The sequence below is a fragment of the Homarus americanus genome, unplaced genomic scaffold (genome assembly GCF_018991925.1).
Source record: "Homarus americanus isolate GMGI-L3 unplaced genomic scaffold, GMGI_Hamer_2.0 scaffold23578, whole genome shotgun sequence".
Classification (NCBI taxonomy): Eukaryota; Metazoa; Arthropoda; class Malacostraca; order Decapoda; family Nephropidae; genus Homarus; species Homarus americanus.
The window spans coordinates 7142219-7170029 of NW_024733231.1; the positions used below are offsets into that span (position 1 = coordinate 7142219).

The following is a 27811-nucleotide window of genomic DNA, read 5'->3' on the forward strand; positions in this document are numbered from 1 at the left end:
TCTTCCAGAGACAGGTCTACGTTTACTTTACTTTTTACTTCTATCCTCATTGCCACCGGTACACTCGTTAGCCGCTTGGGTGGTTGACCTCGTCTCTCTTATGCACTGTTGGCAAGTACTGGGCTCCTGAATATACAGTGGGGTATGCTATAACGAATGTAATTGGTTCCAGAACCTCGTTCGTTATAGGATTAATCCGTTCCAGGCCCTCAAATACAACCACTTAACACTGAAAAAATTCTGTGGAAAATGTAAAAAATACGGTACTTTGTCTTACCTTAGTGTTGTTCAGCATGCAGGACAGGAGGCAGAGGGGGAGGGGGGAGGAGAGAATTATGGAGAAGAGGTGGAAGGAGAGGAGTCATCCTTCCTAGCCCTCTTTGGTGGCTGTCTCACAGGCACTTTGTCTGTAGGTTCTTCAGTTACCTTTGTAAAGAAGGAATCCAGGGTTGGCTGCTTCAACCTTGATTTCTGGACCTTCCAAAAGTAGTTCATAACATTGTCATTAAACACACTGATGGCCTTTTGCACAGAACCAACATCAGGATGATAATCCTTAGCAAGTTTGGACAGTTTGCTCCAGCAAAAGAACCTATCCTTGAGATCTTTGGCTGGAATGATGCGGCTTTCCTCCTTGTCCTCCTCCTCCCCTGACTCCTCAGAAGTTAAGCTCCGCTTCAGTGTCTCATTTTCCTCTTTGTGAAGCTCAAGCAGCTCCTCAGTGGACAATTCCTTAGTGTGCTCGTCCACCAACTCCTCAACATCATCATCATCCACTTCCAGGCCCATGGAATTGCCCAGAGACACAATTTCATGAACAACAGCCTCTTCTTCTAACTCTTCGAAGCCTTCAAAGTCTCTTTGAAGGACACATTCAGGCCACAATGGCCTCCAAGCAGCACAAAGACACCTAACAGTAACTTCTTTCCAGGCTGAGGTAATTAAAAATACAGCATCTGCTATATTGAAGTGACTCTTCCAAAATTCCTTCAAGCTAACATCACTGGAAGAAGTGGACGCAAAACATTTTCTAAACAGTGCCTTTGTGTACAGCTTCTTAAAGTTAGAAATTACCTGTTGATCCATGGGCTGGATGAGAGGTGTTGTGTTGGGTGGCAAGAAGTGCACAGTGATGAAGTTGAACTCCTCTGGCAATTCAACCATCAAATTAGGAGGGTGGGCTGGTGCATTGTCCATCACCAACAAAGCTTTCAGTGGAAGATTATTCTCCCTGAGGTATTCCCGAACACTGGGTCCAAACACCTCAATCACCCACTCAGAGAATAAATTCCTGGTCACCCAAGCCTTTGGGTTTGACCGCCACATAACACCAAGGCGGGTCTTCCTAATTTTTTTGAAAGCTCTGGGGTTTTCTGCATGGTACACAAGGAGTGGCTTTATTTTGCAGTCACCAGAAGCATTAGCACAAAGAAGGAGGGTAAGCCTGTCTTTCATTGGCTTATGGCCAGGGACAGAAGTTTCCTCCTTGGTAATGTATGTACGGCGAGGCATTTTTTTCCAAAAAAGTCCAGTTTCATCTCAGTTGAATACCTGCTGAGAAACAAAGCCTCCCTCTTTAATAATATTCAAAAAAATGTCATGGTGTTCCTTAGCTGCTTCCTTATCTGCACTAGCAGCATCACCATGTCTCACAACACTATGTATTTTATTTCTCCTTCTGAAACCAGTAAACCACCCCTTGGTACCCATAAACAATGGCACATCACTATCACTTGCACTGGGAGTCTTGGCTTTAAGGTCCTCAAACAATTGTCTGGCCTTCTCACAAATTATAGCTTCACTAATGCTATCACCTGCCATTTCTTTCTCTTTTATCCACACTAAGAGTAAGTTTTCCATCTCCTCAATCACATTACACCTTGCTTTGCTAAGTCTAGAGATTCCCTTAGCCACTTGCACTGTTTTCAACTCCTCTTTATTCTTTAAAATTGTACATATAGTCGATTTAGCCATCCCATACTCATCACTAAGTTTCGCAATGCTTGTTCCATCCTCATGTTTCTTTATGATTTCTTTCTTAGTTTCAAGAGTTATGAGCTTTCTCACTCGCTTTGGACGATTCATTGTCACAATTATACACTTGTATAATAAAATATTTATACAAATAACTTTATTTCCATATCAAAAGATGAAATTTCAACAATAACAGTGGTGCACTGGCTACACAATGAGACAAAGATGGCGCCTGACGCTCTTGTTGTGGGTCGCGGTACAACAATATTCATGCGCCAGGTGAAATAAGTCCCGTATTCATCCGCGTTCGTTGTAGGAGTTGCGTTCGTTATAGCATTCTCAATTTTATAGGTAAAACCGTTCGTTATAGGAATATTCGTAGTAGGATCCGTTCATTATAGCATACCCCACTGTATTGGAACCTGCTCCAGTGTTGGTCAAGTCTGGCCCTGAAAGAGCTCACACTCAGTGCTGTCACAACACTGGCAGGTTGTTCCAAGAGTTCATAATTCTCAACAGGTCTTATAGTGGATGTGTTACTCATAAAACATTATGTATTAGTACAGTAACGTGATTATTTTCATAATGCTTCTATGTACAGTAATAATTTCTAGTTAGAATTTACATTTTTCACAGTTCAGCAAATTTAAGTCATATATCAAGATCAATAAGTACTTTTGAGCAACTTTCACTTGATTATTATACCCCAGAAAATTTTAGTAGAAGTTGCAAATAATAAAAAAAAATTTAGGTTCATGTTATTCTGATGATGCTGATGGTGGTTGTTTTGGACCTGTTAGTACACATTTTATTGCTTCATTGGAGTGAAATAATTGGAAGTGGTTGTTTGCTGCTGTTGTATAGTACAGAGTTGGGGATTTTGTTTCTACCAAGTGGAAGTTTCAGAATGAATTGGTCCTGTAAAACCAGATTCAGAGATAAGACAGCCCTGTTAAGAGAGTCATAAATTTCTAGCATTGGAAGCAAAATTACATTGAATCAATGAAGATTCCCCCCCATCTTATTTACCCTGACGATTTGACACCTTAATTCAATCCATATGGAGGGGGGGGGGCCTGATTAGCATTAGGGTGGTTAATCTTAGGGTAAAATAAGCTGGGGCTAATCTTCAGGTGATCGAAGACAACTGTTTATGTATTTACTTTGAAAGATGATGAATTGGCAAGATGTTTCACAGATGTGATGGAGTAGCCATTCCTTTCATCATTGAGCTTTAGGGTTCTTGGTCCCCTTGTTTGAGTAGAACTGAGTGTTTTCCTCTGATTTCTCCATTATGTGGGAAATATGCTTCAGGGAAGGAATACCTGGTATGTAATCTACTGGTATACAAAATTATTCATACCATTCATTTTCATTTCGCAAGATTAATCTTCCACAAAACAGCTCCAACTTCCCTTTCTTTGGTTCATCATCCACAACTTAAAGATTTACTGTTAATATACTGTACATATGGTTACCTTAGTAGGATTTTAATAAAATTTCTCCCCTTTAGGGCATTTATTCAATTTCCAAGACTTAGCGGGTCTTCAGAAAAGGAGAATCACTTCAAGGCTATTCCAGGAGACTGCCCAACAACAATGCATATGGCTCTCAAAATGCACCAAATAACGAGAATTCAGAAGGGCTTTTTTATAACTTGTTATAGGTAAGATATACAGTATTACTTTACCTTTACTTCATCCTATTAGCCAGATATAAATAAACTAACTTGTTTAGCACCTGTCTTAGATAAGTAACAAGAGAAATTGTGGTGTGAATCTAAAGGTACATTTAACTTTAACCTTTAAATGGTGGCCATCATCAGTGGAAGTTTGCTGTAGGGACATTGAACAAGGCCTCATTAAGGAAGGGGGCAGTGTACATGGGGCCCCTGTACATCAATTTATTTGGTTTCAAAGATGACAAGTGCAGTCCAGGAAACAGTTGTTTACTTTTACTTTTATCGTGTTTGGACTCGAGGAGAGTTAAAATTTGTTGGTGTGTTTTGAAATGATGGATTTAGTTTTGAATAGAGAAAAGGTGTTTTAAGAATTGTTTACTATATTCTTTTGCTCATTGCAAGATAATCTTTATTTTCACTTTGTTTTGGTCAAATTCTTTCACTGTCAGCTCTAATGTCATAATGCTATCAAAGGTATCTGTAGTATGATAACTCTATAATGCATCGGACGGGCTAAAAACCGATGTTGTTAGAACCCTGGATACTAAAATAATAGCAATACAGTAGAAGTCCAAAAATCCGGACTGCTTGGGGATTGGGTCGGTCTGGATTTTCGGATTTTCCGGATTCTCAGGCAGTACTTTTAAAATTAAAATTTAAGGAGGAATAAAGAAGAGATGAACAGGTACATTTTGATAGTTTATTCATTAGCAAATATAGCATTCTTCATTTATCAAAACGAGCAGTTTTAATGAAAAAGCTGTGAATTCTAGAATTTTATTCTTTGCCTTTTTTATATCATAAATTGTAGACTTTCCAATGTCGTATGTTTCCATTAGAACAGTATTGCTCACACCACGTTCTAGTTTCTTAATTATTTCAAGTTTGTCACTCAATTTCAACGTGTTCTTCTTTCTCTTCACACAACGAAGTTTATCTACTTCAGGAGCCATTATTATGGGCTTGTACAGTACTCTGTAAATGGAAAGAGTAGGACTCAAAATACTGTTATATTACAATGGTATTCTATTCATACTGTGCTTGATATAATGCATTCACGGAAATGTAATATTTTTGCTGAAGTGACGTACGTATTACAATGGAAAGTGGGATGAAATCGTGACGGAAACAATGACTTTCGCTTTCTTTCGTTCAAAAGATGTTACCGTAATCGCTTTTCGAATGGTTTTCAGTTAAAAAACTGTTGTATTACAATAATATTCTATCCTAATTGACTTGAATAAATACTACGATACTATATTTCTAAATATTTTCATTAAAATCCATCAAAATCATATTCCATGTCATCGTCTGCAGCACCAAACAGCTTCTCCCAGTCCTCTCCTTGAACAGGGCTAGAGGGTACGTGTTTTTCGAATCGTTTTCAGTTAAAAAACTATTACATCACACGTATATTTTACCTAAATTGCGCCTGAATGAATATATTCTCGGAAATAAATAGTAGTTTTGCTGAAACGTGATGTATTTCAATGTATAATAGGATAAAATGCATGACGAAAATAAAAGACTTTAACTAAGCTTCCGAAATTCTTGAGATGTTACTCGTTTTTTTAATAGTTTTCGGTTAAAATTCTGTTATATTACAATGGTATTCTATTCATACTGTGCTTGATATAATACATTCACGGAAATGTAATATTTTTGCTGAAATTACGTACGTATTACAGTGGAAAGTGGGATAAAATCGTGACGAAAACAATGACTTTCGCTTTCTTTTGTTCAAAAGATGTTACCGTAATCGCTTTTCGAATGGTTTAGTTAAAAAACTGTTGTATTACAATAATATTTCCTCCTAATTGACTTGAATAAATATTTGAATGGAAATATACAATATTTTTGTTGAAACTACCCGCGTTGTCAGTGTAAAGTGTCCTAATAATAAATGGTAAACAATTTGCCTTCGGCACTCGTGTTTCAGGCACGGCAAGCCTCAGTTTATAGGACGTAGAGCGTTTTTACTGAAGGTTTTGTTGTTCCATTACCCTCAAAAACTTGGGTCAAACTATAAACGCGGAATATCATAAATTAACGATTTCTTGGTAAAAAAATCAGGGTCGACCTATAAACGAGGGGGGGTTATAGACGAGTATATATGGTATGTTGTCACAGTTTGATTGCTCGTTTTAAAGTGGCGACCACGTGGTCGCTTGTTGTCGCTGTGCAGCTGTGGCACTCACGCATGTGCACATACACACAAAAGCCCGCTAAAAAAAAATGTTTTCGAAAAGTCCGGATTCTCGGGTGGTCCGGATTTTTGGACTTTTACTGTATAATAATTAGGTTGTGGAAGGACTTATTCTACTGCACTTTGTTTCCTTGGTAATTTTAACATGTTATAGTTTTTCATAACATTTTACAGTCCAGAGGAATCTGAAAGAAAATTGAAGGAGGCCCTGGGCTATAACGTCCAGTCTAATTCTTCACTCAAATTAAGGAAGGATCCTCAACAATCAACTCTATTCACTGCTGTTAGGGTCACCCAACCCTCAGTTTGCAGACTGAAGCCTCCTATATTACCAACACAAGTAGATCATGCCTGGAAGGTGTATGTTTCTCATGTATGTACTGTAGGTGTTTCCTTTACTTTAACTTTATCTTCTTCACCACTGATTGGCTTGTTAGCCACTTGGGCAATCAGTCCCGTCTCTGTTACGCACTGTTGGAAAGTACTGGGCATGCACTTTTGTGTTTTCCTCATTGTAAAACTGAAGATACTGTACACTATTGTTTCATCACATATAACGTACACTATAATGAAAGTTACTAACTTTCAGATGAGTATTTTGTGTATAATTAATACTTACTTGTACACACAATCATAAACATATCTGCACATTGTGTCCAATGTTTTCCTAAATGACACCAGTGCTGCAATGTAACCACCAACATGAACCACGCTACACATTGTTTGGAAGATTAATCTGTTTTCTTCTGAATGTTCATATAATAACAGTACCTGTACTTCCTGTGGATAAAACAAGAAATATCGCGAGCCAGCAATATATGGCATTTTACAATATCCATTGTCTGTGGTGTCAGATAGTTGTGCGTGAAATGTGCAGTTACTCTTTTGATAGTGTGTACCGTACCTATATACCCAAGATGCCATAATGATTCGGAACTGTCTTTTGACATCCGTTCTCCGGCTTTCAATGGTATAAACTTTAGTTTGTACCTTCTAGCCAGAACTGCTGGATCAATATTAATGATGAATTTTTTTAAGAGTTTCAGTTAATAATAAAGTTATTGCCCTTTAGATTGATTCATGAATACTGTATAAGTTGCTGCTCCTCAGCAACAAGCTCTCCTCATTTATGACTATACATTATTATAAATGGACCGTCTCTTTTCTTTCAGGTAGAGACGGCAGGACATTTCTGGGTGGTTTCTAATGAAATGGGTGAAACTTTCAAGATAAAGGATGAAACACGTGACCTGACTAATATTCAGTCCTGTATTAACTCGGCCATATCAAATGATGAAGCACCTCCTCTGTCACTAGAGGGCATTACCCCGGGACATGTGTGTCTTGCCAAATATAAAGACATTGATGGTTTACAGTCTTATTACAGAGCACGTATTGAGGAGGTCCATTGTGACTCAAATGTTTTGGTAGGTTTTGAATTATTGCTCATTAAATATATTACTTTTATTCTGGCACCCATGAAAAGTAATAATAATTATACTTATATTATTCACTGATTTATTTGAAATTCATTGTATTTATATTATATCTGTTTCAGGTGTACTTTGTGGACTATGGAAATACTGAATTTGTCGATGGAGAGGACTTGAGAGCTCTACCTGTTGGGTAAACAGTATTAAGTTTTGATTGAACGAATAAGTATATTGTAGTTTTATTAGTTTGATAGAAAAAAATATGAATAGGACTAGGTTAACACACACACACACACACACACACGTCAAAAGAGAGAGAGAGAGAGAGAGGAATGATTAACTTTGTGATACACTTACTGCTGTTATGTGTAATTTCCTTTGAAAATGTCACACTCAGTATTGATTATTCTTTACCAAATATAATAATAACTTGCCAAATGCAGGAGGAATAAATCTACAAAATTATGTCTCAGGAATTGTTTATTTTTATGTGTGTGGTTATTACATTATTGCAACAAGTGGTGTTGATGTTGGTTATTGTGAAGGTCTACTACACTGCCCTTTATTGTGGTCACTTAATACTGGGTTTTACTTAATTTTAGGTCGCTACCACCAGACTGCAGGACAGCAATTGGTCGGTTCGTTAGCCGCTTGGGCGATCGGTCACTTCTCTGTTACACACTGTTGGCAAGTACTGGGCATGCACCGACTTCTGAATGTCCCTGAACCTGCCCCAGTGTTGGTCAAGTCTGGTCTTGACAGAGCTCACACTCGGTGCCGTCACAACACTTTGTGGTAGATTGTTCCAAGAGTTCACAACTCTCACTCCGAAAAAGTTTGCCTTCACTGTTTTCTGGACTTGCGGCTTCTTCAATCTTGAGCTATGACCCCTTGTGGGGCGTGTGTCCGCCGGCTCCAAGTAAGGACACTCAACTGAGTAGTGCCCCTGAGATGCTTATACACCACAATTAGGTCACCCCTTGCCCGTCTGTTATATAAGCTAGGCAAATTCAGGCGCTCCAATCTCTCGGGGTAGCTGAGGTGCCGAAGGGCAGGCACCAGTCTGGTGGCCCTCCTTTGAACATTTTCAACCAACTGACAGTCCCTAGCATATCTCGGGACCAGACGGGGTGACAGTACTGCAGATGGGGAAGCACTTCACTCTTGAAGATCGTTCCGAAGGACGGACCGTCTAGGTATCTGAACGACCTTCTCATAAGACCCAATAATTTATTTGCCTGGTTTACCTTCTTTTCGCAATGGCCCGAGAACTTCAGCTCATTGACAACATACACACCTAGGTCCTTCTCACATTCAGTCTCAAATAGTGCAGTTTCTTCATCCCGTTGGACATATGATACGCCTCCTTACCATTGGTACGCTCCAGGTGCATCCTCTTAGACTTCGTGACATTGAATCTCAGCAGCCATTTCTTCGACCATTCTTGGAGCTCTCAGAGATCCTTCTGCAGCTCTTCACAGTCCGCTTGGTTCTTTATTTCCCGAAATAACTTGGTGTCATCAGCAAACATTTGTATGGAGGAGTGTACAACTTCAGGCACGTCATTTATGAAACAAACAAACAAACAACGGCAGGCCCAATACACTGCCCTGTGGTACCCCGCTTGTGACAGGTACGGTTGATGATTTTGTGCCATTAATCCACGCGAGGACATTTCCCCGAATTCCGTACCCTTCCAGTTTGATTTTCAGCCTTTCGTTGGGTACATTGTCAAAAGCTTTGGTAAAATCTAGGTATATAATTGTCGATATTACCACCCCATTCCAGAATATAGGTCCAAATATCCAATACCTTGAGCAAGTGTGCGAAGCAGGAGGCCCCGGCATAAAACCGTGTTGGCAATCCTTTACGAGGTTGTTTGGTAGTAGATGTTCCATCGCGGCATCTCTGATAATACTCTCAAGTACTTTACATATTATGCTGGTCAGGCTCACCGGTCTGTAGTTGTTCGTGGAGTGACGATCGCCCTTCTTGAAGATAGGACTCACATGATCCATTTTCCATTTACTGGGGACCTTTTGTTCATTCAGGCATTTACATAACAGGATCTTCAGGGGCTTGGCAAGCTCGTTGCACAACTCTCTTAGCACTCTAGGATGCACCATGTCAGGGCTGGACTCTTATGGACCTTTAGCTTTGACAGTTTATTTCTAATACCCTCTTCTGTGAACACAATGTGGATCAGTGCTGTGTCGAACAGTCTGTCCTGAAACGCAGGAAGGTTAATCGCATCCTCTCTTGTGAACACCGAGGAAAAGAAGCTGTTCAATGCCTCGACTTTATCCTGGTCAGACTCTGCGTAACTACCATCTTCAAGCCTCAGGTCTGATACTCCTACTCGCGTTTTTAAATTCGACTTTGCTTAGCGGTAAAACTCCTTTGGGTTTGACTTGACCTCGCTTGCAACCAGCCTCTGGAACTCCTTTTCAGCCTTTCTACACTCTATCTTTGCTTGGTTTCTGGCAGTATACTGCTCATCGTTTGACCCAACCCACGTCTTGAATTTCTTCTCAACTTTGGCGACCGCCGCATGGTTCATGTGTAGGAATCCCCTCGTATTCCTAGAGGCACTGGATTTGGTCTTGGGTATATATTTATCGATCAAATGGGTCACTTTACTAGTTATGATATTCAGCATAGTGTCTGCGTTCTTGTGCCTTAATGAATCAGGCCAGTGGATACCACTCATCTCTTTCCTCATCTCGTTGTAATTTCCCCTGTAATATTTGCATCTTGGCCTGGTCTTATCTTGAACTAAGTAACAGTTAAATCTGAATGACAACACTGTAGGTATACGGTGACTGGTGCCAACTGGGGCAAGGTGTTCCAGTTTGGCCACCATACCCTCCTCGATGTTATGATGAGGTCTAGTGGCTTGGGTGTTTGCTCCCCTCTGTAATGTGTCGGGTCTCTAACATGTTGGAACAGAAAATTATCTCTCAGAGTTTCTACAAAAAGAGATTTAGGGATCCTCCCATCGCACGTTGCAATCGTTGAACACATAATATTCTCTGATCATTGCACTGTTCTTGGTTATTCGTCACATGGGGTAACGAGGTGTATTAAGCTCACACCGAGGTATACAAGATATTCTCTTTGAAGTATAGTTTGTGGATCACTTCCAACACTTCACACAGGTCTGTTACATTTATCCTTTTTCCAGATCATTGTTCTCATATATTTTCATCTAATTAAATAGAAACATTTTACTGTACCATCTTATGAGGTATAATTAGTACAGAATTTACTCTCTGCCTCCTTTGTGTATCCTAGAGCTTAAAAAATGTGTATATACATACAGTACATTGCATTTGTATCAATAGATTTTTGTATTAGTTTTTTTTTTTAAACCCACAGCTTAACGGATGTGAACATGAAGGCAATGGAATGTATGCTGGCAGAACTAAAGCCGGCCCCGAAATATGGTGAAGCTTGGGGAGAAGAAGTGACTAATTGGGTTCAGATCCAAATTGAAAATCAGTACTGTCTTTTAGAGGTTTGTGTTGGCTTTTACTTTTTCTTTACTTTCCATCAGTTGTGGAGTAATAAGATATTTTGAAGAAGCTTATTTTGTCTGCTAGATGTAGTTCTGTGAGGATGTGTGTGTCCCTCCATAACTCAAGAAATTGTAAACATAAAATCTCTAATAGCAGGATTTGGGATATCACCAAATAAGGTCTCAGATACTCCTCCTTGTCTCTATGGCTATAATGTGAGACATACTGATGGCTGTCATGCGAGACATATTGTATTTTAGTGAGCCTGCAAACTTTAGGGTTTTTTTTTTACACCAATACTAACCCTTTATAATAGTAGCCATAGAATCTGATTAACCCTTAAGCCCTGGGTTAGGGTGCTGCTGGCAGTACCCTCCATGCTGGGTTAAATCGAAAAAAAAAAATCATTTCCAAAATATATATACTGATGTGAATTACTTAGGAACTTCGTGTTTTCTTCTTCCTGTAGTTATCTATATATATATATATATATATATATATATATATATATATATATATATATATATATATATATATATATATATATATATATATATATATATATATATATATATATATATATATATATATATATATATATATATATATATATCATAAATCCACAATGAAAACGTGGATAAGATAAATCTTGATAAAATCACACGGGAAAATAGGCAGAAGTTCTGGAACATTACCTGGGGTCTAAGGGTTAAAAGCTCAGGTACACCTTCCACCAGGTCTTGACTTGTAAAAACTTAACAAGTGCAAAGCTTGAATTTGAATCATTTGATATCCAAATTGTGAACAGTAGTTCCATGACAAAAATAGCTTGTGTTTGTATTGGTACTTCACAGAAGGATTTTATTTAATTATTTATTGTATTTTTTTATTTATTTTTTTAAGTTATATGATGCCTTATCATGATAACCATATTACTCCCATACTGTGCTGCGAGTCACAGGCTTAAGAACATATAAAATGCTTAAAACATATTGTTGGCATTCCTCTTAGCTTATCACTATGTAGGTACTGTAACGATATGTAAGAATTATTTATTTTTTTTATACATTTGTTTTAAATTACATGGTAAGTGTAACAAAACTAAAAGGTTTGCCCCCTTGAAACATCATGGTAAATTAAGGTCTGTAGTAGCATATAGCTGTCACTGCCTCAGCCAAGTCATCGTACAGTACTGCACTCTGCCGTCCATGCAATGCTGACAAAATAGTTTTTATATTTTCTAATGTTTTCTGTGTGTGATTTTTCTGCCATACTGTACTTTTTTACAAGTCTTGTTTTAATTGTTTAAACAACATTAACGTATAGTGTCAATATTTCCAAGGGGAGCTTGAGGTTTAAAATGGTATTATAGAATAACACTCGCCAAAGCCAACTCCTGGTTCACATGTTGAAAGAGATAATTAAATAATTTTAGTTTAGTATTTATATTTATTTCATGGCAACTATTAGAGTCCCCTTGTGCCTTGTGGTGACATCATCATTGAACATATTTATGTAGACTGCACAAAATTACCTAATTTTAAAGACTTGAAAATTGGAGAAGTAATGTCAACCAGAATTTATTCACCTAAATATTTAGCAACAAGAATGATTTGATTAAAAGCATTAACAATTGGTGCAGCTTACCTGTTTGTTCTGGTTCACCTCAAACCCTGCCTTCCAATCATAACCACGGTTTCTTGAAAAGGATACCTTAAAATGGATTGTTGGTATTGAATGCTGAATGTTGTTGAATTACTATGTGAGTACTGTAGTGTATAGCTCTCCAGTCACATATTTGGTTACCTCAGTAACTATAGAGGTTTATATGGTGTGTTATAGAAAGAAAGGTATTGAATTCTGTGGTTGATTAGGTTGGGTTAGACTGGGTTATTTGGTTCTGTAGGGTTAGTTGTGTGGGGTTAAACTAATGAGGTATCATGACACTGTCATGGATTGTTGATAAGTAAGATAATATATGCCAAAAATATAATAATAGTTTTTCATTAATTTCTTTCTCTTGAATGCTGTATATGAAGCACCATTCAAGATGACATTTACAGTATACTTAAAAGAATTTATTGATATGTTTTGCAGATTTACAGTATTGTGCACGGGGTCTTGAGGGTGAAGGTGCTGAAGAAGCACGAGGGAAAGGAGATATCCCTCAGTGATGAACTGATTTCAAAGGGTTATGCAGTCTGTGCTGATGAATCCTACCTGTCAAAGGTCGGCATAAGCAGTACAGTATATATTTTAACCCTGTCTGGCCTTTTCCTTTCTTAATACTTTGATACACTGTGGCTGGAATCAAGAGAAAATGTCCACACACACACATATAATTACACAGGGGAAAGGGAAACAATGGAGAACCTTAGCTTTCTTCTTTATTCAAGACATCTTCAGAGACAACTGAATTACAAAGATTGAGAGAGAGCTTATGTACACAGGGTGACCTTACAAAACATGAGGTCAGGTAAAAAAATATGACATCCACTCAACCACACACCAACCACATAGCAAAATAAAAAGAGATTATATGAACGGGTGACATAACTATTCATGTCATGTCAGGTAAAAAAATGAGACCCACTAATCATCTATCATACATCTACCTTACATGCATTCAAAGCATTTTTAACCGTGGGCCACTGACAAATAAATTTGTGTAACATCAGTTTTGTACTGACCATCACTAAGGTTTAAAGAATACATTTCTCTAATCAAACTTGCTTGAACTAGAAGTCTTTCTGTGACACATGATTTCTATTTCTTTAATTTTATCCTCTTCAACACTGATCGGCTCGTTAGCCGCTTGGGCGATCGGTCACATCTCTGTCACGCACTGTTGGCAAGTACTGGGCATGCACCGGCTCCTGAATGTACCTGAACCTGCTCCAGTGTTGGTCAAGTCTTGTCTTGAGAGCTCACACTCGGTGCTGTCACAACACTTTCTGGTAGATTGTTCCAAGAGTTCACAACTCTCACTCCGAAAAAGTTTGTCTTCACAGTTTTCTGGACTTGCGGCTTCTTCAATCTTGAGCTGTGACCCCTTGTGGGGCAAGCGTCCGCCAGCTCCAAGAAAGGACACTCGACTGAGTAGTGCCCCCTGAGATGCTTATACACCTCAATTAGATCACCTATACACTTCTAAACTGTTTTCCCATTCCATGGGATGATTGTTGTTCCTTATATGAACGAACAGTGCACTGCTTTCAGATGCCATTCTAATATTGTACTTTGTGCTGTTTAATTCTGAGTTGCAATGCTTTCCCAGTCTGACCTACATAATTTCCATTACAATTGCTACATAGAATACAGTAAACACTTACATTTACATTCAAGGTTGGGCTGTTTTTAATTAATATATTAGTAATAGTTGAGTCATACTTAAAAACAACATTAATGTTCAATAATTTAAGGGACTGAACTGACGGGACAAATTCATTGCAATAAGGTAGTCAAAATATTCTTAATTGTAGGAACTTGCCTAATTTGAGTAGAATAAAAGGATTGTTTAGCTTTTTTAAAATCAACGATCAACAAACAATGAAGGGTTCCCAAGTTTTTGTGTAATGGACTGAATGTGTTGCAATTCTTCTTCGATAAATTCAGGGTCACAAGCAAGTACTTGCAACAGTGCATAACAGAGACGTGACCGATCACCCAAGCAGCTAACGAGCCGATCAGTAGTGTTGTGGATAAAAGTATAAAAAAAAAAGTAGTAACACTAGTACAGTATCTCATTTTTGTGTCCTGGGTTCAATCTCTGGACAGGACATATGTGAGAAGGTGTTATCCAGTGTGACATTTCCAATTGTGACGGGTTTTCTCCGGGTACTCCGGTTTCCTGCTGATCAATGAAGGTCACAACAAAGTAAGAAAGAATAGACCAATTGTGCTAACATTTAGTTAACCGACCAAGTAAAAAATAGCAGTGGAAAAATTTGATTCACTTTTCTGAAAAGGAGTTAAGGATTTTCTGCAATAAAATAATTTTAATTCCCTTAAAAATAATAAGTCATCTTTTTCAGCAAAATCGTGGGTTACGAGCAATATATAGCAGCCATTTACAGGACATTTCTACAAGCAATGCATGCACTCTTACATCGGCTGTCTCATCGCTCTCCCTCAACTGTGATAGTAAATCTTCAGTCTTTGAAGGGAAGGAAGAAAAGGTAAGCTTACTGCTGCTTTTGTTCATAAGTGAGATCCATTCCCTCAAGTATACTAATACCATTTCTTACAACCTCTCTTTTTTATTCTTGACCTGCCCCTGGCTCTCCTACCCTCCACATTCCCAAACCATCTTGACCTGCCTCTTCACCGGACTTCGCCAATACTCTCAGTATCGAGCTGCCCTCATAACTCTGAAAAGGGCCTTCTGTCTTTTGCTGTCACTTTGCACAACCACTTCACCATTTTCATATCACCCCACTCAAGTCTACTTATGTCATCCTCTTTAACTGCCCGTGTTTCATTGCCACACAACATCACACTTCTCACACCAGCCATATACATTTTTCCTTTGACTTGGATGGAAGGTCCTCGTGCATCAATCAAGGCAGCAACTCCATATATATCCTTCGGCCAAGTCTGACTCTTGCAACTGAGCAGATTTCAGGACCCCACTGGCACTGTTCATGTCACCCAGGTAATAAAACTCATCCACACAGTCCAAGGTCATATCCCCAATGTAAAGTTTCTCCACACTTAAAGAACTCTTAAAGTCAGCAACATCCTGGGGGCGGATCCAGGAAGTTGTGGGTGGGGGAACATGGCGAGCACAACAGGCCCATCGATTTTTATTTTTATTTATTTATTTATTTATTTTTGTGTGTGTGTGTGTGTGTGGGTGGGGGGGCTATTAGCACACACACACCCTGAAATTGTATTGAAATCTGACCAATATCATGGGCATTTTGAGGCGATATTCTCTGGTCAATAGTAATTATTTTTTTACTACCTGTGCTATACAAAAATGCCAGAGTAGAATACTGCACTGAAGAAAATGTATTGGAATTTTCTGATGAAAGGGGAAAGGGTGGGGGTGTTGGACCACCAGGATCTCCCCCTGGACCCTCCCTTGACATCCCATAGTCTGCCATCTACTCCACTGCACCTGTTGTTTGCTCACCTTCCACGCTCATTGCTCATTATTGAGTTGCTGTCTACACCTTTCTTGCAGACAACACATGGCCATTTTCCACTATCCATTTTGGGTCCCTCACCCACACCACTAATCAATACTTTTGTTTTTACCACATTCACTCTCAGGCCCTTTGCCTCTATTCCATTTTAAATTGCCCACAGCTTCTTCAATACTATCTGCTATCAGCATTAAGTAATCAACATAGAGCAACTCTCAAGGCAGACCAATCCTATGTAGTCCTGTGATGTATTTACCTTATTTTATCCCATGGCTACAGACTAGAGGTGGCCATGCTGAGGGAAGGAGGCCTGTGTAGGATCCCTTCATTGTTCATGATAATTTTGTCAAGGGCTATATTGAAACCCAATACTGTTCTTGATTCCACAGCTTCGGCTGGTAGACTGTTCGTTCTGCATGATAACTCTGCAAGCTTTATATATATTTATATTATATATATATATATATATATATATATATATATTTTTATAATAATATTTATATATATATATATATATATATATATATATATATATATATATATATATATATATATATATATATATATATATATATATATATATATATATATATATATATATATATATATATATATATATATATATATATATATATATATATATATATATATATATATATATATATATATATATATATATATATATATATATATATATATTTATGTATTTATATTTATATACATGTGTCTCTACTTACAAACGAGTTACGTTTCTGAGGCTTGTTTGTAAGTCCAACTACTCTTGTAGATACCAAACATATTGTAAAAATGAAAAGATTATGGATATTTAGTACAGCTATACCCTTTAATACAGCCTTAAAACCTGGCTCACTCTTCTCCTCTTAGGTAATGTTTGTTCTATCTGGAATTTTCTTCAAAATAATCCAGTCTCATCCACATTAAACACCTGTTCTGGCAGGTAACCCCCCTCAGTGATGATGTTTGTATCTCTGAAAGTTTGTAAGTTGAACGTTCTATTTTATATTTGAAGATTTTCTTGAGGCCATATTCACCCCTTCTTCTGAAGTTTATGCCATTAACTCGCCCGTTGAACTACTCGAGTGTCCATGTTGAAATGTCATCTGTCAATTCAACAGCCTTGGACCTGGAGCCTCAAAGTCCACGTAGCAGGTGAGAAAGTGTGCTCAAGGAAAAACTGATTAGTATTGATAAAACAGTGATTAACCCTTAACAGTAGAAGTTAGCTGCAGGTACGGTGGCAATCATCAGTGGAAGTTAACTGTAGGGACAGTGGCCATCATCAGTAGAAGTTCATTGTAGGGATGGTGGCCATCATCAGTAGAAGTTAGCTGTAGGTACGGTGGCCATCATCAGTAGAAGTTAGCTGTAGGTACGGTGGCCATCATCAGTAGAAGTTAACTGTAGGACGGTGGTCATCATCAGTAGAAGTTAACTGTAGACGCGTGGTCATCATCAGTAGAAGTTAACTGTAGATGAAATATCAGTAGTAGTTAACTGTAGGACAGTGGTCATCAGCAGAAGTTAACTGTAGGACGGTGGTCATCATCAGTAGAAGTTAACTGTAGGGATGGTGGTCATCATCAGTAGAAGTTAACTGTAGTGGACGGTGGTCATCATCAGTAGAAGTTAACTGTAGGGACGGTGGTCATCATCAGTAGAAGTTAACTGTAGGGATGGTGGCCATCATCAGTAGAAGTTAACTGTAGGACGGTGGTCATCATCAGTAGAAGTTAACTGGGACGGTGGTCATCAGTAGAAGTTAACTGTAGATGGTGTATTGCTATCATCAGAAGTTAACTGTAGGACGGTGGTCAATATCAGTAGAAGCTAACTGTAGGATGGTGGTCATCATCAGTGGTGCTAACTGTAGGACAGTGGCCATCATCAGCAGAAGTTAACTGTAGGACAGTGGTCATCATCAGCAGAAGTTAGCTGTAGGACAGTGGTCATCATCAGTAGAAGTTAACTGTAGACAGTGGGCCATCATCAGTAGAAGTTAACTGTAGGACGGTGGTCAATATCAGTAGAAGTTAGCTGTAGGACAGTGGTCATCATCAGTAGAAGGTTAACTGTAGGACAGTGGCCATCATCAGTAGAAGTTAACTGTAGGATGGTGGCCATCATCAGTAGAAGTTAGCTGTAGGACAGTGGTCATCATCAGTAGAAGTTAACTGTAGACAGTGGCCATCATCAGTAGGTTAACTGTAGGACAGTGGTCATCATCAGTAGAAGTTAGCTGTAGGACAGTGGTCATCATCAGTAGAAGTTAACTGTAGGACAGGCCATCATCAGTAGAAGTTAACTGTAGGACGGTGGTCATCATCAGTAGAAGTTAACTGTAGGGACGGTGGTCAATATCAGTCAGTAGAAGTTAGCTGTAGGGACAGTGGTCATCATCAGTAGAAGTTAACTGTAGGACAGTGGCCATCATCAGCAGAAGTTAACCGTGGGGACGGTGGTCATCATCAGTAGAAGCAACTGTAGGGACGGTGGTCATCATCAGTAGAAGTTAAAGGTAGACTCGTGGTCATCATCAGTAGAAGTTAACTGTGTATCTGGTGGTCATCATCAGTAGAAGCTAGCTGTAGGACGGTGGCCATCATCAGTAGAAGCAGTAGGACGGAAACATCATCAGTAGAAGTTAACTGTAGGACGGTGGTCATCATCAGTAGAAGTTAGCTGTAGGGACGGTGGCCATCATCAGTAGAAGTTAGCAGTAGGATGGTGTCATCATCAGTAGAAGTTAGCTGTAGACAGTGTCATCATCAGTAGAAGTTGGACCGTAGACAGTGGTCATCATCAGTAGAAGTTAGCCAGGACGGTGATCATCATCAGTAGAAGTTAACTGTAGGACAGTGGTCATCATCAGTAGAAGTTAACTGTAGGACGGTGGTCATCATCAGTAGAAGTTAGCTGTAGGGACGCGGTCATCATCAGTAGAAGTTAGCTGTGGACAGGCCATCATCAGTAGAAGTTAACTGTAGGATGGTGGCCATCATCAGTAGAAGCTAGCTGTAGGCTGCGGTCAACATCAGTGGAAGTTAACTGTGGACAGTACATCATCAGCAGAAGTTAACTGTAGGATGGTATCAGTAGAAGCTAGCTGTAGGGACAGTGGTATCATCAGTGGAAGTTAACCGTAGGACAGTAATATCATCAGTAGAAGTTAACTGTAGGACAGTGGTCATCAGTAGAAGCAACTGTAGGGACAGTGGTCATCATCAGTAGAAGTTAGCCAGGACAGTGGTCATCATCAGTAGAAGCTAATCCGTAGGACAGTGGCCATCATCAGTAGAAGCTAACTGTAGGACGCGTGGTCATCATCAGTTGAAGTTAGCTGTAGGGACAGTGGTCATCAATAGTGTAGTTAACTGTAGGACAGTACATCATCAGTAGAAGTTAACTGTAGGGATGGTAATAACATCAGTAGAAGTTAGCTGTAGGACAGTGGTCATCATCAGTAGAAGTTAACTGTAGGACAGTGGCCATCATCAGTAGAAGTTAACTGTAGGACAGTGGTCAATATCAGTAAGCTAGCTGTAGGGACAGTGGTCATCATCAGTAGAAGTTAACTGTAGGACAGTGGCCATCATCAGTAGAAGTTAACTGTAGGGACGGTGGTCATCATCAGTGTAGTTAACTGTAGGGACGGTGGTCATCATCAGTAGAAGTTGGCTGTAGGACAGTGGTCATCATCAGTAGAAGCAACTGTAGACACAGTGGCCATCATCAGCAGAAGCAACTGTAGGACGGTGGTCATCATCAGTAGAAGCAACTGTAGGACGGTGGTCATCAGTAGAAGTTAGCAGTAGGGACGGTGGTCATCATCGCAGAAGTTAACCGTAGGACGGTGGTCATCATCAGCAGAAGTTAGCTGTAGGACGGTGGCCATCACTGCAGAAGTTAGCAGTAGGGATGGTGGCCATCATCAGTAGAAGTTAGCTGTAGTACGGTGGCCATCATCAGTAGAAGCTAGCTGTAGGTACGGGTGGCCATCATCAGTAGAAGCTAACTGGTAGACGGTGGTCATCATCAGTAGAAGTTAACTGTAGACGGTGGTCATCATCAGTAGAAGTTAACTGTAGGACGGTGGCCATCATCAGTAGAAGTTAACTGTAGGACAGTGGTCATCATCAGTAGAAGCAACTGTAGGACGGTGGTCATCAGTAGAAGTTAACTGTAGGGAGGTGGTCATCAGTAGAAGTTAACTGTAGGACGGTGGTCATCATCGTAGTTAACCGTAGGGACGGTGGTCATCAGTAGAAGCACTGTAGGGATGGCCATCATCAGTAGAAGTTAACTGTAGGACGGTATCAAATATCAGTAGAAGCAACTGGGGACGGTGGTCATCATCAGTAGTTAACTGTAGGGATGGTGGCCAATAATGCAGAAGCAACTGTAGGGACGGTATCATCATCAGTGAAGCAACTGTAGATGGTGGTCATCATCAGTGGAAGTTAGCTGTAGGATGGTGGTCATCAGTAGAAGTTAGCGCAGGACAGTGGCCATCATCAGTGGAAGTTGGGGCTGTGTGGATGGTGGCCATCACCGTGAAGTTAACTGTAGGACAAAAATACCATCAAAGTATGGTAGTTGAAGCTTGCAGGGATTGAAAGTGGGCCATCATCAGTAGAAGCTAACTGTAGACAGTGGTCATCATCAGTGTAGTTAGCCGTAGGGATGGTGGTCATCATCAGTAGAAGTTAACCGTAGACAGTGGTCATCATCAGTGAAGTTAGCTGTAGGACAGTGGCCATCATCGCAGTTGGGGCTGTAGGACAGTGGTCATCATCAGTAGAAGTTAGCTGTAGGACAGTGGTCATCATCAGTAGAAGTTAACTGTAGGACGCGGTCATCATCAGAAGTTAGCTGTAGATGGTGGCCATCATCAGTAGAAGTTAACTGTAGGACAGTGGCCATCATCAGTAGAAGTTAACTGTAGGACGGTGGTCATCATCAGTAGAAGTTAGCTGTGGATGGTGGCCATCATCAGTAGAAGTTAGCTGTAGGACAGTGCATCAGTAGAAGTTAATCAGGGACAGTGGGCCATCATCAGTAGAAGTTAGCTGTAGGACAGTGGTCATCATCAGTGGAAGTTAGCTGTAGGGACAGGGTCATCATCAGTGGAAGCTAGCTGTAGGGACGGTGGTCATCATCAGTGGGAAGTTAGCTAGGACAGTGGTCATCATCAGAAGTTAGCCAGTAGGGACGGTGGTCATCGCCAGTGTGGAAGTTAGCTATAGGACAGTGGTCATCATCAGTGGATGTTAGCTGTAGGACAGTGGCCATCATCAGTGGATGTTAGCTGTAGAGACAGTGGCCATCATCTGTGAAGTTAGCTGTAGGACAAAAATATCATCTGTGGAAAGTTGGGGCTGTAGAGCCACCACATATTCGTGGAAATTAGCTGTAGGACAGTGGCCATCATCTGTGGAAATTAGCTGTAGGACAGTGGCCATCATCTGTGGAAGTTAGCTGTAGGGACAGTGGCCATCATCTGTGGAAAGAACTGTAGACAGTGGCCATCATCTGTGGAAGTTAGCTGTAGGACAGTGGCCATCATCTGTGAAAGTTAGCTGTGGTGCTTCAATGGCCATTATCTGTGAAGATAGCTGTAGGACAGTGGCCATCATCTGTGGAAGTTAGTTGCAGACAATGGGCCATTATCTGTGGAAATTAGCTGTAGGACAGTGGCCATCATCTGTGGAAGTTAGCTGTAGGGACAGTGGCCATCATCTGTGGGAAGTTAGTTGTAGGGACAGTGGCCATCATCTGTGGTGTTAGCTGTAGGGACAGTACATCATCTGTGGAAGTTAGCTGTAGACAATGGCCATCATCTGTGGAAGCTGTAGGACAGTGGCCATCATCTGTGGAAGCTAGCTGTAGGAATAGTGGCCATCATCCAGGAAGTTAGCTGCAGAGCCAATGGGGCCATTCGTGGAAATTAGCTGTAGGGACAGTACACATCATCTGTGGAAGCATTAGGACAGTGGCCATCATCTGTGGAAATTAATCAGACAGTGGCCATCATCTGTGGAAGTTAGCTGTAGGACAAAAATATCATCTGTGAAAGTTAGCTGTAGAGCCAATGGCCATTATCTGTGGAAGATAGCTGTAGGGACAGTGGCCACCACTGTGGAAGTTAGCTGTAGAGCCACACATTATCTGTGAAATTAGCTGTAGGACAGTGGCCATCATCTGTGGAAGTTAGCTGTAGGACAAAAGCCATCATCTGTGGGAAGTTAGGCTGTAGGACAGTGGCCATCATCTGTGGAAGTTGGGGCTGTAGGGACAGCGGCCAACACCTGTGGAAGCTAGCTGTAGGACAATGGCCATCATCTGTGGAAGTTAGCTGTAGGACAGTGGCCACCTACCAGAAGTTAGCTGTAGGACAGTGGCCAACATCTCAGGAAGCTAGCTGTAGACAATGGCCATCATCTGTGAAGTTAGCTGTAGGACAGTGGCCATCACTGTGAAGTTGGGGCTGTAGGGACAGTGGCCATCATCTGTGTGAAGTTAGCTGTAGGACAATGGCCATCATCTGTGGAAGAAGCTGTAGGACAGTGGCCATCATCTGTGGAAGTAGCTGTAGGGACACAGTGGCCATCATCTGTGGGAAGTTGGGGGCTGTAGAGCCAATGGCCATTATCTGTGAAATTAGCTGTAGGACAGTGGCCATCATCTGTGGGAAGTTAGCTGTAGGACAGTGGCCATCATCTGTGGAAGTAGCCAGGGACAGTGGCCATCATCTGTGGAAGTAGCTGTAGGGACAGTGGCCATCATCTGTGGAAATTAACTGTAGGACAGTGGCCATCATCTGTGGAAGTTGGGGCTGTAGGACAAAGTGGGCCATCATCTGTGGAAGTTAGCTGTAGAGCCCACGGCCATTATCTGTGGAAGTTAGCTGTAGGGACTGGCCATCATCTGTGGAAGTTAGCTGTAGGACAGTGGCCATCATCTGTGTGAAGCTGTAGACAGGCCACTATCTGTGGAAGTAGCCAGACAGTGGCCATCATCTGTGGAAGTTAGCCAGGGACAGTGGCCATCATCTGTGGAAGAAGGTAGGACAACAGTGGCCATCATCTGTGGAAGTTAGCCAGGGACAGTGGCCATCATCTGTGAAGGCTGTAGGACAATGGCCATCATCTGTGGAAGTTAGCTGTAGGGACAGTGGCCATCATCTGTAAGTTGTAGACGAAAAAATACCATCTGTGGAAGAAGCTAGGACAATGGCCATCATCTCGGAAGTTAGCTGTAGGACAAAAAATACTCACCGTGGAAGTTAGCTGTAGGACAGTGGCCATCATCTGTGAAGTTAGCTGTAGGGACACGTAATATCATCTGTGGAAGCTAGCTGTAGGGACAGTGGCCATCTGTGGAAGTTAGCTGTAGGACAGTACATCATCCAGGAAGTTAGCTGTAGGACAATGGCCATCATCTGTGGAAGTTAGCTGTAGGACAGTGGCCATCATCTGTAGCTAGCTTTCAGGACAATGGCCATCATCTGTGGAAGTTAGCCGTAGATGGTGGCCATCATCTGTGAAGCATTGGGAGACAGCCATCATCTGTGGAAGTTAGCTGTTGAGACAGTGGCCACTATCTGTGGAAGTTAGCTGTAGGGACAGTGGCCATCATCTGTGGAAGTTAGCTGTAGGGACAGTGGCCATCATCTGTGGAAGTTAGCTGTAGGGACAGTGGCCATCATCTGTGGAAATTAGCTGTAGAGACAATGGCCATTATCTGTGGAAGTTAGCTGTAGGGACTGGCCATCATCTGTGGAAATTAGCTGTAGAGACAATGGCAATTATCTGTGGAAGTTAGCTGTAGGGACAGTGGCCATTATCTGTGGAAGTTGAACTCAAGAAACAGCACAGAATGTGGCAAACTGGTGATGACTGTGGCTGTACTCCCAACATACCAATACCTCACCACCCGACACACCTCCTCCTACACCTGTTATTGCTATGGAGACAATAACTTAAAGCAAATACTTGTGTCAACAACTGTTTGCTGGCAAGTTTCCACTGCCACACGTGAAGTCCAAGATGCAGAACCTCCTGTCTCACCAGCAATGCAATTACTGTGGTGGTGACGTACAACTGTTGATCAAAGCTAACTCCATAAACACCACCTTGACTGCCATCTGTCCTGACTGTAACATGACATGGAGCATGGGACCAAGTGCTAGTAGCAAATTTTTTTATTTTAAAACCTATAATCCCATAAGACTTGTGTTTATTTTCGCAGATTACCTTTACTTACAATAAAATGAGGTACTGTATAGTGACAGGTATCACACAATAACCTTACAGCACTTCTGCAAAGAATTGCCTGTAACACAAAGCTAAAGCTGCTGTTATTTGAATAAACTGATTAATTTTCATCCAAATTTAAAATATATACTGCATATATTTATGAGTGTATAGGGCAGTGACTGGAACATTTTGGTCGAGAATATTTTTGATATCCCGATTAGGTATGGAACAGCAAAATTTTATTTTTAATTTTATGCAAAAAAGTATTGCTAATATTCTGACACTGTACAGTACTGTATTGTATAATTCAACACTACTCCTTTGTTTTACTTGAAATGTGTTTCAAACATGGTCCTCGTAATAAGGATAGGTAATTGCTACAATATGGTAGAGCAAATTTTAATGTATCTTTTTTGGTTACAGAGATAAAAATAATAATAATTATGGGAACACTGTAAAACAAAAAAATATTAATATTTTTTTTAAAGACTATTTGGCAGTTATCACTCATACTTACACATTCTTTGATTTATATGATCCACATAACATATTTAAAAGTCAGGTATATCCATAGAAAAGGAGTTGCACCTCCAAAAGTAAATGGCAGACAAACCCCTTAAATCATGTTGTAGATAAGCCTGCCTAGTGCAAGAAGGCCCAGTTGGTGATGGTGGTACAGCGCTAATACACATATCTCTCACTGTTGTGTCCTGTGTTCAAACCCTGGCTTGGGACAGATGTGAGAAGGGTGTTGTCTAGTGTCAGCCCCACCAAACAGCAGGTCAGGTACCACAGTTTCCTCCTGTATTACACTAGACAATAAAGGTCACATTAATGCAACATAGAACAGAACAACTGCCTGAATGGTGAGTAAGATAGTAAGTGGTGAAATGATAAATAAAAAAATTAATACAATATATCATAAACAACAGGATACACTTTATAGAGTTCCCTTTGATCCATTGGTTGAGGTAAGGGCCATAGAGTTTTCAGCCCTGGACGTGAAACCCACAATAGACTCGTGTGATCTGAACTACTTTGGTCACAAAAGAAAGTTCATACTCTTCCCTTCTCAGTTCCAATTGATTTATATCTCTCTTTTTTTTCTTTTTAAATGATAAACTAGAATGCTCTTTATATTTTCAGGCTAATGGTGGCATCGTTTGCGGGTTTGAATTCTTGTGAGTCAATGGTGATCCTGCGTAACACCACCTTGATGCCCCCCATCCCTGGCCTCTTGTCTCTCTGTCTCCTCCTCTTTTGTCCTGTAGCTGAATTAAGGTAAAGTTGGGTGTTGGTTGGTAGTATTAAAGAGAGTGTGTTACTGTAAGCAGAAGCCATTTTTAAATTAAAGGCAAAGGTTGATGCTAGTTAGTACAATAAAATATTAAATTGAAGACTATCTGGGCTTTTACCATCATGTGAGGCACAGTGGTGAGAGATAAGAGTATTATTGCTTTAGCACCTGACATCCCAAGTCTCTATTTGTCACATTATTACCTTCACTAAAATTTATTAGGCAAAATCTAATGTTATGAGCCCTTTTGGCCATCTTGGCCATCATGTCCTAAGAGTACAGATATACTAATGCTATCTCCCTAACTTCACAAGTTGTAATCAGGTGATACTTGAGGAGCTTGTCAGTAACTCAACACATACAGCATCCTTAAAAAATCTGAAGAGTAGTTTTAGAGATCAACCAGGAAAATATATTATTTTTTTAGATAAGCACACACTTAATCTTTAACCTTATAAAATATATTATCTTTGTGCTTAAAAGTGCCTAGCTGTAAATGGTTTAACACTGTAGTACAGTTATCTCTCCATTAGCCGGAATAATTGGTGTAGAGTGGTTTCCGGGTATTGTATTGAGACGACTTTTCTCATCCCCAGAATTTTTTATGGGCACTGGTGAATGTTTCCAGTCAAGCAGACACAGCTGTATTTATTTATCCAAACACTACTGTACATGTACAGTAGCTAAAAAGGAGTATCTAACAGGGTGGGTCCGATGACTTGTTACATTATATGTACATGCAACTCGTGTTGTCTCGGGAGGGTTGGTGTGCGTGTCTTCACCCACCGCCATTCAGTAGCCAACACGGAGCGAGTTGGCATAGAGGAATGAAATAAATGGGACGAAAATAGATGAAGCAGGAGCCCTGCTGGTTGACAAACTGGAGCAAGTTGAGAAAGAGATCCTTGCTAAGACTGAGGAAGTAGCTAATAGAATGGAGGTGGTTGCTAAGAGGAGTTATGCTGACGTATTAGGAGGGCCACGGGGGGGGTGGGCGGAGAGTAATGCAGAATCAGTACAGGTTCTACAGCAGATTGGGACTCTGAAAAAGTGTGTCGAAGAAATGAAAATTAACGCACCTACTGTTAGGGGAGAGGAGGAACACCAGGAACGGCTCCAGCGCAGGAACAATGTAATAGTTTTTGGAGTCCCAGAGAGCCAGGCAGAGGGAACTGTGAGTAAGGAAACACATGACAAGGTGCTGTTTCAAAATATTTGCACAGAGGTTCTGAAGATTCCAGCAACCCCTCAGGATGTGAGGAGACTGGGACAAAAGCAGGGGGCTAAGCCTCGCCCCCTCAGGATCACACTAGGGAGTGAGGAGGAGAAATGGCAAGTTATTCGGCAGGCAAAAAACTTAGCAAGGAGCGAGGCATTTCGGGATGTATTTATTCACCCAGACCGCACGGTAATGCAGAGGGAACAGCACAAGAAGCTCCTGCAGGACTTGAAGCAGAAGAGGGAGGAGTCGAGGAGGAACGGGGACAGGTGCACATGGGTTATACTCAGGGGGAGGGTAGTGGAAACAAGTGTGCCGACACAGGGCCAGGGGGCAGCAGTGCACCCTCCACCCACTCAACCCCCCACCCGGGAGGCGGCACCAGCTCAGCCTACCGGACAGGAGGGAACGAGCGCCGTGTAAACAATGACATTTTTAACCACACCCTGCAAAATACAGTGTACTTAGCAAATGCTGCAGCTTCTGAGAATGTGGGTGGAGCGGGTTTATTACTAAGAGCAGAGACGTTACCGAGAACAAATTCTGGCTTGAATGTCATGTACACTAATACTGACACGTTCCTTGATAAGAGGGAGGAGTTTGAAACACTACTAAGAGTACACCAACCAGATATTGTAGGAGTTGTAGAACTGTTGTACAAGAACAGGAGAATCGACCCAGAGGAATGTGAGTTCAGTATTGCTGGATATGACTCATTTACGAACCTAACTCAAGAATCCTGCAGGAGGGGTGTGGTTATCTACGCTAGGCAAGACCTTAGAGCCAGCCAGGCGAGGGTACAGGGAGAGGATGTTTTTGAAGAGTCCAAGTGGTGTAAAATTAAATTAAAGGGAGGGGACTTACTTATCGTCGGGTGTATCTACAGATCCCCGAACTGTGGCCCACTAAATCAAAGGAACTTAAGAACCTTAATAAACAATGCGGCGATGCTCAACCCCAGCCACCTCCTTATCATGGGGGACTTTAACTATTGCGACATCGACTGGAGAAACGAGTCCACCCCGAATGACTTGAATAATCCTGCTACTCTTTTTGT

General features: G+C 40.8%; 1 protein-coding gene across 1 annotated transcript in view; it reads left to right on the forward strand.

Annotated features, from left to right (window-relative positions):
* Positions 1–27811, forward strand: part of LOC121869494 (ATP-dependent RNA helicase TDRD9-like) — a 57635-nt gene that overhangs the window by 25585 nt on the left and 4239 nt on the right. The window contains exons 17-24 of the mRNA XM_042370848.1: positions 3488–3640; positions 6036–6234; positions 7034–7288; positions 7420–7487; positions 10673–10811; positions 12910–13041; positions 14847–14990; positions 25385–25519. Of these exons, the coding sequence (XP_042226782.1) occupies positions 3488–3640; positions 6036–6234; positions 7034–7288; positions 7420–7487; positions 10673–10811; positions 12910–13041; positions 14847–14990; positions 25385–25423 (1129 nt within the window). The 3' untranslated portion in view covers positions 25424–25519. The remainder of the gene's footprint in view (positions 1–3487; positions 3641–6035; positions 6235–7033; positions 7289–7419; positions 7488–10672; positions 10812–12909; positions 13042–14846; positions 14991–25384; positions 25520–27811) is intronic.